The sequence below is a fragment of the Hyla sarda genome, chromosome 1 (genome assembly GCF_029499605.1).
Source record: "Hyla sarda isolate aHylSar1 chromosome 1, aHylSar1.hap1, whole genome shotgun sequence".
NCBI classification, from domain to species: Eukaryota; Metazoa; Chordata; class Amphibia; order Anura; family Hylidae; genus Hyla; species Hyla sarda.
This window is the reverse complement of record NC_079189.1, coordinates 216,139,033-216,153,262: the sequence shown is the minus strand read 5'-3', so window position 1 is coordinate 216,153,262 and position 14,230 is coordinate 216,139,033. Positions and strand designations below refer to the sequence as shown.

At 40.7% G+C, this 14,230-nt stretch overlaps 1 protein-coding gene and 1 long non-coding RNA gene across 4 annotated transcripts in view; one reads left to right on the top strand and one right to left on the bottom strand.

Annotated features, from left to right (window-relative positions):
* The window catches only part of LOC130363707 (uncharacterized), a 55,195-nt gene that overhangs the window by 3,286 nt on the left and 37,679 nt on the right, over positions 1-14,230 (bottom strand). The window lies entirely within an intron of this gene.
* Positions 1-14,230, top strand: part of LOC130363670 (17-beta-hydroxysteroid dehydrogenase 13-like) — a 77,950-nt gene that overhangs the window by 47,002 nt on the left and 16,718 nt on the right. For all 3 annotated transcript variants that reach the window (XM_056568728.1, XM_056568729.1, XM_056568730.1), the window contains 2 exons: positions 8,491-8,598; positions 10,396-10,527. In XM_056568728.1, coding sequence (XP_056424703.1) covers positions 8,491-8,598; positions 10,396-10,527 — 240 coding nt within the window. The remainder of the gene's footprint in view (positions 1-8,490; positions 8,599-10,395; positions 10,528-14,230) is intronic.

Genomic DNA, 14,230 nt, shown 5'->3' with positions numbered 1-14,230 from the left:
GGGGGTGTGGGATGATGATAAGGGGATGATGAAGGGGGGTGTGGGATGATGACAAGGGGATGATGAAGGGGGGGAGTGGGATGATGACAAGGGGATGATGAAGGGGGGGTGTGGGATGATGACAAGGGGATGATGACAGGCGGTGATGATGAAGGGGGCATGATAACAGGCGGTGATGATGAAGGGGGATGATGACAGGGTGATGATGATGAGGGTGTTAATGATGGGGGTCTGGATGATGACAGGGGGGATGATGTATTTCCCACCCTAGGCTTATAGTCGAGTCAATAACTATTCCTGGGATTTTGGGGTGAAATTAGGGGCCTCGGCTTATATTCGGGTCGGTTTATACTCGAGTATATACGGTAATCATGATCATGAAAAATAAAATATAATAAATGAATGACCATAAATATATTAAAAATCATGTAAAATAAGGAATATCAGACTGAATATTAAACAAATACCATAAATTGCAAATAAATGTAAATAATTGTAAATAAGTATGTATAAGTGCAAGAGCTAATGAAATAGTACTTATCTTCACTGAAGCAGCAAAGAAATCTTTCAATCTTTTTATTAAAAGAACATTTTTTGTAAATGTACAACAACAGTATGAGTATAATACAGGGTAGAATAGAAAATACAACTAATGAGAGGAAGCATAAGGCATAAGTGGATTACATGTCATCCGTAATAATAGAATATAGTACATGTAGCATGAGTGCCCTACAACAAGCTTACAAAATTATACAGTAGGTAATATGACAATCCAGCAAGATTCATTCTAGAGAGCACGCCACATCGTTCATTAATGACAGCTTCCCTGTGGTTAAGATAAACCAATATAACAAAACAAAAAGGGGGAGAGATTGTAACTGGGGAAAGGGGGAGGTTGAGGGAAGGCATCTGCATGTAAGAGTACATAAGAGTGTTCACTGGACAAGATAGGGGGAATTAACACAAGGCGCCCAGTTGGTGAGGATTCGTGTGTTGTTATCCATATTATAGGCCATTGCCGACTCAGAACGGTAGGAAAGTTGTAGTATGGTAATTAATTCTGACGAGGAGGGGACAATGGGTGTCTTCCAGAAGTGGTTGTATTCAGTTGGGACATTATACTACTGGACTCTTCAGTGATTGGCTACTGGCCAAACTTAATTAGCATATTTTTCTTAGTAACTATATTTAACTCTTTGTTTGCTGCTGAACTAGTAAAGGAAATATTTAAGCATAATGTGAGTCTCCTGTCTTGTAATAACAGTTATAATACTACTACTGTATCCTGAAGTACTAGTAGCCATGTCCTTTTAGAAGGACACCTATATTTTTGAGGTTACCTGCTGCTCAAGTATCACTCTAGGAGGGATCTTCCAAATTGAGATATCTGTCTTAAAAGTGTCATAGATATACGTTTTAGTATAATATGACCAAAGGGAAGAATTAAGAGGATGGCACCGCTAGTACAGAGCATCCAGTAAGTAGATTAGTCCAAACGTAAGTGGGTTAGGGTCAGCAGCCGGGTGTTCCACAAAATAGCCAGTCCGGAGGTGCTCAGTTCTAGTAAATAAGTATTGTGAGACAGATCAGTAGTAGATAAATAAATATCAGCACTCACCACTCCTGGCATCTTCAGTGTCTTTGTTACATCAGATGAGCTTAAAAAATGGCTATTTCCTCTGCATGCCTGGTGCATCTGTTGATGTCTCCCCACAAGCTCGTCTGATGTAACGAAGCTATAAGTTTTTGTGCAGAACGTAATTACATGTCATATTGTACACATTAATGTCTTTAGGTGTCAAGTCCTGGGAAAAAAATGTGGGAACTCACTCAAGACATCCAACTAGAGCACTGCATCTGGATTATGTGGGTTCCAATAATAAAAAAAACTTGCAGACGATAATCAGGTTGTTGTGGGCAGGTATGGGTAATCACAGAACATAAAGTGGGTCCTTCAAAATCCTGTACGATCCCGCAAACCACTGAAATGGCACAAGGGACTGATGAAATGGCACAAGGTGGTGATAAAATGGCACAAGGAGGAAATGAAATGGCACAGTGCGTATTATTTCTAAAAGCTGTGAAAAACTTTTTTGAGGGAGCGGGCAAGATTGGAATAAACACCTTGCTGGAGTGGGCAGGAATAATAAGAAATCCAGCAGGAGCGGGATTAAAAAACAGGTCCATGCATGGCTCAACTTCCAACCATTGGATATATCAAAATATAGATATATTCCCCTGCAAATCTAGAGCAGCAGTTTCACAAATCTACACTAAAATATGCATGATTGGGTTCGGGTTTCCTCATTCATAATTAGCAAGAGAAATGCTATGGGATATGCACTGTGGAAATTTTATAGCATTTCAGTCATGTGTGAAAGCTTCCTTAGAGTATGTTCACACGTCGGAAAACTTGGCGATGTAATTTATTTTTCAGGGTGGATTTTCCGCTGGCTGTATTTTTACTAATTACAGTCAAATTACTACGGTGGAAAATAAATTACTTTGTCAAAATTGTGTGGCCATTGAACAATGCATGTCGGAATGGTTTTGCCTGCATGCAGCTGTTGCAACATGTGGTAGCAATCGGCTGTTAGGTCAAAAGCTTTCCCTCTGAGTCTGTAAAATGTAAACCTAAGATAAGTAAATTTCTGGCAGTTGTTTTTTTTTTTTTAAAACAAAAAGAAACAACTAAACACAAACAAAAAAAAAAAAACATGGGGTGGCCATAAAGACACTTTGTGTTGGTTTAATCTGTGTTTTTTTGTATTCTGTTGATGGCTTTTTGTATTCGATTTTATTTTTGCATAATATGATGTTAACATTTAGAAGGAGTAGCTTTTGCTGAATGAGCTTTCTACTGACCATTATCTCTCCTGTTCCACTGCCAGGATTGAGCATGTTGACATCCAACATATCCGATCCTTCTCTTCCCTGTCAACTGCTATTGGAGGAGAGATAAAAGGCCCCAACACATTAAATCGTTGGCCAGTCCTGCCAAAATAGATGGGTTTGGCCAACAATCTAGCCAGCTATTTACAATGACATTATGATTTAACCTTACGCTCAGGTTATACATTGACATTCTGTCAACAAAGGATGCCAACATATACTGCTGTGTACAGGCACTGGCCCTATTCACTTTAATGGCCCAAACATAGTCTAGTGACTACGTTTGGTACATTTCCCGCATGTATACTTCACCCTGTTCCAAATTATTATGCAAATTATATTTTTCTCATTTACCTAAATAATTGATGCAAATAACAGTCAGCATAATTCTCATGTTATCAACTATTCAGAGTACAATTCAAATTTTATTGAACAAACCTCCTAATGATAACAGGATTTTTTTAAACATTATAATGCACAGTAAGTTTGAAAACACTTTATAGGTTGTAAAGAACTGAAAATTGTCATTTGTTGTGTTTGCAGCATATTTACTGAAATCAAAAGCTATTTCAATCAAACTTTTAACAACATTTTAACTTTTTAAACATTTTAACAGGTCATGTTACATTTTAACATAGGACCCCTTATATGATGGCAGCTTCACAAGTCTTTTGTGAAGCAAGATGCCAGAATAGCCACCCAGAGCTGCTGTTTGGATGTAAACTGCCTCCCACCCTCATAGCTTTTTTGCTTGAGGATGCTCCAAAGGTTCTCAATAGGATTAAAGTCCGGGGAGGATGGAGGCTACACCATGACTTTCTCTCCTTTTAATCCCATAGCAGCCATTGATGCAGAGGTATTCTTTGCAGCATGAGATGGTGCATTGTCATGCATGAAGATGATTTTATTACGGAAAGCATAGTTCTTCCTTCTGTATCAGGGAAGAAAGTGGTCAGTCAGAAACTCCACATACTTTGCAGAGGTCATCTTTACATCTTCGGGGACCATAAAGGGGCCGACCAGCTCTCTTCCCATGATTCCACCTCCGCCTTGCTGACGTGGCATCCATTAACCATCCACTACTCCATCCATCTGGACCATCCAGGGTTGCCCGGCACTCATCAGTGAACAGGACTGTTTGAAAATTAGTATTTATGTATTTTTCGGCCCAATGCAGCCATTTCTGCTTGTGAACATTGGCTAGTGGTGGCCGAATAGAAGGTTTATGCACAGTTTCAAGACTCTAGAGCACTCTACACCTTGATGTCCGTGGGACAGCCATCATGCCCCCTCCCATAGATTTGCACTAAAGGGGTTATCCAGGAGAAAAACTTTTTTTTTATATATCAACTGGCTCTAGAAAGTTAAACAGATTTGTAAATTACTTCTATTAAAAAAATCTTAATCCTTTCAGTACTTATGAGCTTCTGAAGTTAAGGTTGTTCTTTTCTGTCTAAGTGCTCTCTGATGACATGTGTCTCGGGAAACGCCCAGTTTAGAAGCATATCCCCATAGCAAACCTCTTCTAAACTGGGCGTTTCCCGAGACACGTGTCATCAGAGAGCACTTAGACAGAAAAGAACAACCTTAACTTCAGAAGCTCATAAGTACTGAAAGGATTAAGATTTTTTGATAGAAGTAATTTACAAATCTGTTTAACTTTCTGGAGCCAGTTGATCTATAAAAAAAAGTTTTTTCCTGGAATACCCCTTTAACCTGTTAAGGACCAATGACGTAACGTTACGTCATGAGTCTGCTCCCGATCTATAATGTGGGGCCACGGCGTGGCCCCGCTTCATAGCGGGTTAGGCCCGGCCTCTAACAATGGCCGGGACACGGTGCTAATAGTGCGCGGCATTGATCACGGTACCGCGCGCTATTAACCCTTTAGACGCGGCGTTCAAAGTTGAACGCCGCATCTAAAGTGAAAGTGAAAGCATGCCGGTTAGCTCAGGGAGCTGTTTGGGATAGCCGCGGCGAAATCGCGGCATCCCGAACAGCTTATAGGACAGCTGGAGGATCCCTACCTGCCTCCTCGCTGTCCGATTGCCGAATGACTGCTCAGTGCCTGAGATCCAGGCATGAGCAGTCAAGCGGCAGAATCATCGATCACTGGTTTCCTATGAGAAACCAGTGATCAATGTAAAAGATCAGTGTGTGCAGTGTTATAGGTCAACATTGCAAAAAAAAGTGAAAAAAAAGTGAATAAAGATCATTTAACACCTCCCCTATTAAAAGTTTGAATCACCCCCCCTTTTCCCATAAAAAAAACACAGTGTAAATAAAAATAAACATATATAGTATCGCCGCGTGCGGAAATGTCCAAATTATAAAAATATATTGTTAATTAAACCGCACGGTCAATGGTGTACGCGCAAAAAAATTCCAAAGTTCAAAATAGTGCATTTTTGGTCACTTTTTATATCATGAAAAAATGAATAAAAAGCGATCAATAAGTCCTATCAATGCAAAAATGGTACCGTTAAAAACGTCAGATCACGGCGCAAAAAATTAGCCCTCATACGCAGAAAAATAAAAAAGTTATAGGGGTCAGAAGATGACAATTTTAAACATATTAATTTTCCTGCATGTAGTTATGATTTTTTCCAGAAGTACGACAAAATCCAACCAATATAAGTAGGGTATCATTTTAACCGTAGGGACCTACAGAATAAAGATAAGGTGTCATTTTTACCAAAAAATGTACTACGTAGAAACGGAAGCCCCCAAAAGTTACAAAACAGCGTTTTATTTTAAATTTTGTCTCACAATGATTTTTTTTTCTGTTTTGCCGTAGATTTTTGGGCAAAATGACTGATGTCATTACAAAGTAGAATTGGTGGTGCCAAAAATAAGCCATCCTATGGATTTTTAGGTGCAAAATTGAAAGTGTTATGATTTTTTAAAGGCAAGGAGAAAAAACTAAGATGCAAAAACGGAAAAAACCCCGGTCCTTAAGGGGTTAAGGGAGTGGGGCATGATGTCATGAAGGGGCAGGACTATGACGTCACAATCTCCTGGCGTCGGCTCCAGTGTTCAGAACAGTTTGTTCCAAAAGCTGAGCAGCACTCCACCCCTTTAAATAGAATTTGCATAATAATTTGGAACAGGGTGTATTACTATGTAGCACTCTAAAGCGCAGCAGTGCTCTCTTTTGAATCACAAGTAAACATATACAGATGTAGACATAATTGTTGCTCCCTGAAATAAATTAAAACTCACAAAAGTAATAATAAATAAACATTTACTGTAAATTAACTGATGAACTTCAGACATTGCTGTTGAATTGTGGCTGAACAGAATAAATTTGAAAAAGAAAATAATGAAACTGACCTGGACAAAAATGATAGTACCTGAACTTAAAGGGGTACTCCGGTGGAAAACTTTTTTTTTTTTTTTTTTTTTAATGAACTGGTGCCAGAAAGTTAAACAGATTTGTAAATGACTTCTATTAAAAAAATCTTAATCCTTTCAGTACTTTTTAGCAGCTGTTTGTTACAGAGGGAAATCTTATTTTCTGAATTTCCTTTCTGTGTTGTCCACAGTGCTCTCTGCTGACACCTGATGCCCGTATCAGGAACTGTCCAGAGCAGGAGAAAATCCCCATAGCAAACCTATGCTATTCTGGACAGTTCCTGACACAGCGGTGTCAGCAGAGAGCACTATGGACAACAGAAAAAAGAAATTCAAAAAGTAAAATAATTTCCTCTGTAGCATACAGCTGCTAAAAAGTACTGAAAGGATTAAGATTTTTTAATAGAAGTAATTTACAAATCTGTTTAATTTTCTGGCATCAGTTCATTTAAAAAAAAAAAAAAATTCCAACTTGTTGCACAAACATTGGAGGCAGTCACTGAAATCCAACAATTTCTGTAACTCTCAATGAGACTTTTGCACTTGTCTCCACGTATCTTACCCCTCTCCTCATAAGACACTTCTCCAGCTGTCTCAGGTGTGAAGGCGCCTTCTCCAGACTGCATGTTTCAGCTCTTTCCACAGATGTTCAATAGGATTCAGATCAGGGCAAAAGTAAAGATTTAATATATTTCGCACTGATAGGAGGTAGTTTTGTACCCTGTGTTCCAATTTATTAGCGTCTCAGGGTTTGGTATCTTGTATCTAGTAACCCCAACCCTACCTTGGGGCACTGTTGGTAGATACCGTATTTATCGGGGTATACCACGCACCGGCCTATAACACGCACCCTCATTTTACCAAGGATATTTGGGTAAAAAAAGTTTTTTACCCAAATATCCATGGTAAAATGAGGGTGCATGTGTGCGCGTGTATACCCCGATACACCCCCAGGAAAGGCAGGGGGAGAGAGGCCGTCGCTGCCTGCTTCTCTCCCCCTGCCTTTCCTGGGGTCTAGAGCGCTGCTGTCGGCCCTTCTCACCCCCTGGTTATCGGCGCCGCTGCCCGTTCTGTCCCCCTGATTATCGTGCCGGCGCCGATAGCCAGGGGGAGAGAAGCGGCGCCAACAGCCAGGGGGAGAGAAGGGGCAGCGGCACCCATTGCCGGCGCCGCTGCCCCGTTGCCTCCCCCCATCCCCGGTGGCATAATTACCTGAGTCGGGTCCGCACTGCTCCAGGCCTCCGTCGTGCATCCCCAGCGTCGTTGCTATGCACGGCGCGGCGCACTGACGTCATGCGCCGCGCCGTTCAGCGCATAGCAACGACGCCGGGGACGCACGCCGGAGGCCTGGAGCAGCGCGGACCCGACTCAGGTAATTATGCCACCGGGGATGGGGGGAGGCAACGGGGCAGCGGCGCCGGCAATGGGTGCCGCTGCCCCTTCTCTCCCCCTGGCTGTCGGCGCCGCTTCTCTCCCCCTGGCTATCGGCGCCGGTACCGATAGTCAGGGGGACAGAACAGGCAGCGGCGCTGATAACCAGGGGGTGAGAAGGGCCGACAGCAGTGCTCTAGACCCCAGGAAAGGCAGGGGGAGAGAAGCGGGCAGCGACGGCCTCTCTCCCCCTGCCTTTCCTGGGGGTGTATCGGCGTATAACACGCACACAGACTTTAGGCTAAAAATATTAGCCTAAAAAGTGCGTGTTATACGCCGATAAATACGGTACATCAATTACAGATTTTGCACACAGGCCCAGGAGCTCCAACTTACGCCCCTGAGTCATACTAATACGCCCCTGAGTCAAATAAAAAAATAATGTGACTTAATATTACCAAAATAAACATAAACCATGTGCTTTGGTAGAAATATACTAAACCTTGTATACTAGACTTATCATAGACCAGTAAACAATGCCAACTTTTTTCCAATGCCTTCCAAAAGTACTTGATAAATCTAGCATTCAGCCTCAAGGGTCTGTTGAATTACACCAGAGAAAGTCATTAGGATACAGTCCCACATGTTAGTACCATATACTAAGACATTGCTAATGGACACTACTGTTTACCTACAAAATTCATGCAGCCATTAAGAATCAATTTGAAAGCCACCTCCACGTCACTGGGTGTAGTTTAGGCTGCTGCACAAGCATTAAACTGTCATATAATGATCTTACTAAGGTTAAAGGCAAAGTGTTATAAGTTGTCTATCTGCCAATGAGTAATGCTAATTCTTTTTTTCCTTTTACAGAATGGTGTTGAAGAAACCGCTGCACAATGCAGAAAGATTGGAGCAACGGTATATACATATGTAGTGGACTGCAGCAAACGGGAAGAGATCAGTAAAGCTGCTGAAAAGGTACAAAAACTTACTGTAGCTAAAGACAATTAACTGCTTATTAAGGCCACTTTTACCCAAAAGCCTCAAAGATATTCAGCTAAAATGGGGCTGAGCTGCAATACCAGGTACAGGCCATGGACACAATTTGCACTCTTTTGTGCTTACCTGTTTTAGCTGATGTGTGACCATCTCCTGGAGATCATGTGACTATTTATTTTACTGTTGTCGCTGACCTTGATGCCAAGTTATATTACTGTGTAATGTGCTTCCATTATCTCCATGTGGTGCTTTGTCCAGGACCCAAACCTGGAGGTGCTGTAGTGCAAGTCTTTATATTTTACTGTTTTCTCTGACCTTTCCCAGCATTCCATACGGCCAGAGACAATATGTCAGAAATTACATGGTTTATGGCTATGCTGTAGTGGGTGGGTGGATAGGAAGGAAGAGTTTACTGAAGTAATGCTACCCACCCACTCACTGCAGCATTGCCAGGCTTTCCTGTTGACCATGTGACTTGCACTACAGCACTTCTGGGTGTGGATCCTGTGCATGAAAACAGGACAAAGTGCCACATGGAGGAAGAATATTACACAGTAAAATAACTTGGCATCATGGGCTCAAAGACTGAAGAAAACTAAAAACCTGGAATATCCCTTTAATTCCCCTTTAACATTGTGCATGATTCACAAACACAAATACCAAAGGTACTAACCTTATTTACAATGTCTCTTTTACCAGTGCCCACATATATAACCATAATGCATAAAATTTATAGTGATTAAGGGGTACTTCTAATGCTTTTTGGACAAATTAATTGTGCAGCAGTGTGCAAGACAGTCATTTGTCTAAATGACATGCATTTCAAATTTGACGCCCAAATCCCTCAAATCCCTGGGACACCCGCCCTCTGATGTATATTTCAATACATTATGAGACTATGCTTCCTGTTCTGTGGACATGAGACCCATCTCCAACATGAGACCCATCTCCAACATGAGACCCAGTGCCATAAAATCCCATTATGAAGGGACAACACTGCCCAGTTCAGGGATTTAGGCAATAAGTTTTAAATGCACATCATTTTACAGAAAATTAAACACATGATTGGAGGTACTCTTTAAGTAGATACTCGTGAATGTGTTGAGTGTATAGGTCCCCAAATATCTTGTTTCTTCATTGTTTTTATTAATATACCTTGGCTCCCTGGTTAAAAAAAAAAAAAACTGTACTTACCTACCTCAGTCCTCCGAACCTCCAGTATCAGGCACCCAGTCTCCGCCCTGCTCCACTTCCTGGTGCTGTGGTAAATACGTCATATTGCCACTCAGGAAATCACTGGGTGAGGCAGAGTACCCCTTTAAGACAATATGGTAATTAAAGGAATACTGTAGTGAAATATAACTTATCCCTTATCCCCTGTATGATCTCCTGTAAAAGGGCCGTGGCAGTCCGCAGGAAGGAGGTGTTCCGTCCCCACGTGACGCGGTTGGCCAACACGCCCCCTCCATGTATCCCATAGAGATACATGGAGGGGGCGTGTCTGCCGCGGCTTCCTGCTCGGGACGGCACAGTGCTTTCTACGAACTGCCACTGCCATGTACAGGAGATCATGGGAGGCCCTAGCGGTCAGACCTCTGCGATCTATAACTTGTCTACTATCCTTCGGATAGGGGATAAGTTGTATTCCACTACAGCACTCTTTTACTAAAAGAAAGCAATTTAGCTAGATATGTTATTATGTATTTACTGGCTGCAGCTGTGCATAGTTAGGATCTTGAGTGACCCAGCAAATTAGGTTGTTATCCTTTCTTCCAGGTGAAACAAGATGTAGGAGATGTTAACATTCTTATAAATAATGCAGGTGTTGTGTTCTGTGCCGACCTACTATCATTAGAGGATAGTCAGATTCAGAAGATATTTGAAGTAAATGTGCTAGCTCACTTTTGGGTAAGTATACTCTAACTGTCTCAATGGCATATAAATTGTTTCTAATTGTACTACAGAATGTAATATTCAGTGGTCAAGTTATCATTTGTAGTTAGTGTATTCATATTAAATACAGTATTACAGGTAAACTGTCAGCCTGATCACCTACTCTTATAGAGTGGGTGACCCGGAGTCCAAAGAGGGGTCACTTACTAAATTCTGTCCACTTGCTCCGGAGCTATGGGCTGCAGAAGTTCCACTGCTCAATTCAGTTAATTGTGCACAGGAGGTGGAGCTTCGCTGGCTGGCCACCCCTGCCTCCGTCCATCAGCTCATAATGCCGCCCCTGCAATTTGCATATTCATTTTCTTAAAATCCACGTCCTAGTGATGTGGAGTCGCCGGTCACGTGAGTGCCACGCTCTGTCGGTAGAGCCCATGTGCCAGCAGATTACTTACAGCTCTCATGTGACTGCTCTCAGCAGTCAGAGCTCTCATGTCATCAGGACAAAAGAGTTGTATCTAATCTGCTGGTGCATGCACTCTACTGACACAGCGCTCATGTGACCAGCGACTCCATGTCACTTGGACATGAAGTTGACGAAAATGAATATGCAAATTGCAGGGGCGGCATTATAAGCTGGTGGATGAAGGCAGGGGTGGCCAGCCGGGAGAGCTCCATCTCCTTTGCGCAATTAACTGAATTTCTGCAGCCCATGGCCGACATTTAGACAGCAAAGAGAGGAGAAGGGCTCAACCAGTTCAATACAATAATAGGGGTGCTACTAATAGCAAAGAAGCAAACAATACATACCAAGGAAAATAATTTGCTACATAAAGTGCACACCCAAAAATGAAATGTTCGTATCAATATCTATATCACCTTTTATTTTTATTACTATAAATAAACAAGGAAGACAAAATACATTTAAAACAATTAAAAAGGCTCAATTTTGAGCCAGGCACAACAACTGGGGGAGGGGCCATGAACCCCCTAACCCCAACCCTGCCCTGTATACAGTGCAACAATACTGCTAATGCTCCAAAAGAAGAGAAAGAAATACATGCAATAATTATTATGATTGGGTACAAGGAATGCTATTCATAAAACACAAATAGTGAATAATAATGGAGAGAAAAATATTAATGAAAAAGCAAACCACAAACGGAGGAGCACATACATGGATAATGACAGGGCAGGGAGACTGGAACCCACGGGTTCCGTCACTCTAAAGGTGACTTCCTCAGAGTGTTGTGAACCCCTGAGGAATGTTTCATTTAATCAGTTATGGTTCATTTTTATCGCTCCAACCTGTTTCATTGGATTCTTGTGGTATTTCTGGAGGTAATATATGACAAAAACCATAGGGCCTCACCATTGAAAAGATTACATAGATTTTTTTTTTATTAAAACTGAAGATTTTTAGGCCTCTGCCATTACTCGGTGCACATCCTGGCACTTTTATGCCTGACATACACCAGCTGAGTGCGTATATGTTACACGTATCAGAGGAAAATACACCCCAGCACGCTTACACCTGAATTAGGAGTTAAAAGCAGGTTTGTAGGTATTGCTGGCCTTTAACAGTAACTGTCTTTTAAGAGTTTAACAGGAAAAAAACGTACATAGCCTGAGTGTACTTATAGGTTACACCTATGTAAGAACAATACGCCCTAGTGCAGTTAACCTCAATTAAGCGTTAAAAGCAGGTGACAGAAAAAAAAGTGCACTTTCTCTCTCTCTCTTCTGTCCCTGCCTGTCTGCTGTGATTTGGGCTTGAGGTAAATCAGTTCACTGCTGTAAAGATTTTTTTGATCTGGAACACACACATTGTCTGTGTGTAAGAATCACACAAATGCCTGTCTGCAGCGATGGCTGCCGATTATATAGGGCTGTGACATCACAGGGGCTGGCTGGCTACTGATAGGCTGCATGCCACTATGTGATTCAGGGTCATCCCTCCTACACACCTTGCCAGAATTCCTTGCCCCATGTCCTCACACATGTGGCCGCCATTTTAGATCCCCTGAACCACACTAAATGGAGTTTAATGAAGCGATTTGTTTTATCGAATCGTGGCGATATTCGGATTTGTTACGAATCACATTTTTCAGGAAATTCCTAACAAATTTGGATTTGTCAGATTCAATTTGCTCATCTCTATATATATAACAATTAACTAGTTCATTTTTCCAGTAATTAATAGAAAAAAAAAATTTGGGGGATGAAAATACCAAAACCGGCCAAAGTACATTATTAACTGAGGTTATGTTGGCAACACCATGCGATTTAGATGTTACTCGCATACAATCGGAATTGTGCCATGTTTGTCATTATTTTTCCCACTTTTTTTTTTTTTTTTTAAATCTCTCTTTATTTAAATTTCTTATTCAAATACAAACAGTGCAAATTATCACACCCAGCTTTATCAATACAATATTTACCCTTACCCCCGACCCTGCCCTCCCCAATCCTACATTTAGTAATCATTTAGAAGGCAGGGAGCCAGAAGGTCAAGGAACACTTACACAATATCCCATTATCGTTTATTTACCCAACCTATAAAAAAATATATATATATTTACATTTTAATCACCCTTTAATAATACATAATTTAATAGTTCCCCTTTCAATTCTACATGCCATTTCCTCTCCTGTCCTCCTGATTCCCCACCCCTTCAGATTTCACAACAACAACAAAAAAACATTTTTATTTCTCCTCTCGTCTCCTTTCCACAAAGTAACCTTCTATCTTCCGCATATTATTATACCATTCAACACAACTAGGACTCATAGGGGATATCCAATTTTTTATAATCAACAGACGAGCGTAAAAAAAGCATTCTCAGACATCTTTTTCTTATTTTATTACTGGCTTTTATATCTGAGTCATCTCCTAAGATTGCTAACAGGGAGGAAAACTCTATACATATGCCAATTTTCTCCTCAACCCTACTATATACTTCTTTCCAATAATTAACGATCTCAGGGAAACTCCATAATATATGTATATGACCTGCCTTCTCTATATTACATGTATTACAATGACTAGGTCTTCTTATACCTTTCTTTTCCATAAATTACACAATATTAAACTGCATTATTCGATAATTCAAATTTGGCGATACATAGCTAATATTTCTCAGTACAGTATCCCACTTCGTCACTCCAATGTCATTGTCGATGTCCAATGGGTCCGATCTCTTCCTGCCATTGTTGAAAACTTCCATGTAATAATTTATTTTTAGATGACCTTACCAAGGCTGTGTATACATATGAAATATGTTTTTTTTACTATTTTACCTCCCATTACTCTATTCATTACCTCAGGGTATACTGAATGTATATTACCCCCTTTACCAATAAATTCAAGAAAGGCTCTTTTTATACTGTTGTATTTTAACATTCCACCCTCCTTTAAATTAAATTCTTCTTTCAATTCCGTCCAATCCTTGAATTTACCTTTATCCCACATATCTTTTATCCTAACACATCCCCTATAATTAAACAAACTTATTTTCCCTAATTTGGTCACTTTGAGTATATTTATGTTCTCCAGTAGTCGCTAGGGTTCAAAGAGATCACATTTTTTCCAGTCAATCAGGAAATAGATTTGTCCTGCCAGAAAATACTTGTGTCTATACATCCGGAAATTCCATTCCACCATTTTCCTTAGTTTGACAAAAATATTCCAGTTTAATTTATTATTTTTTTCACACACAAT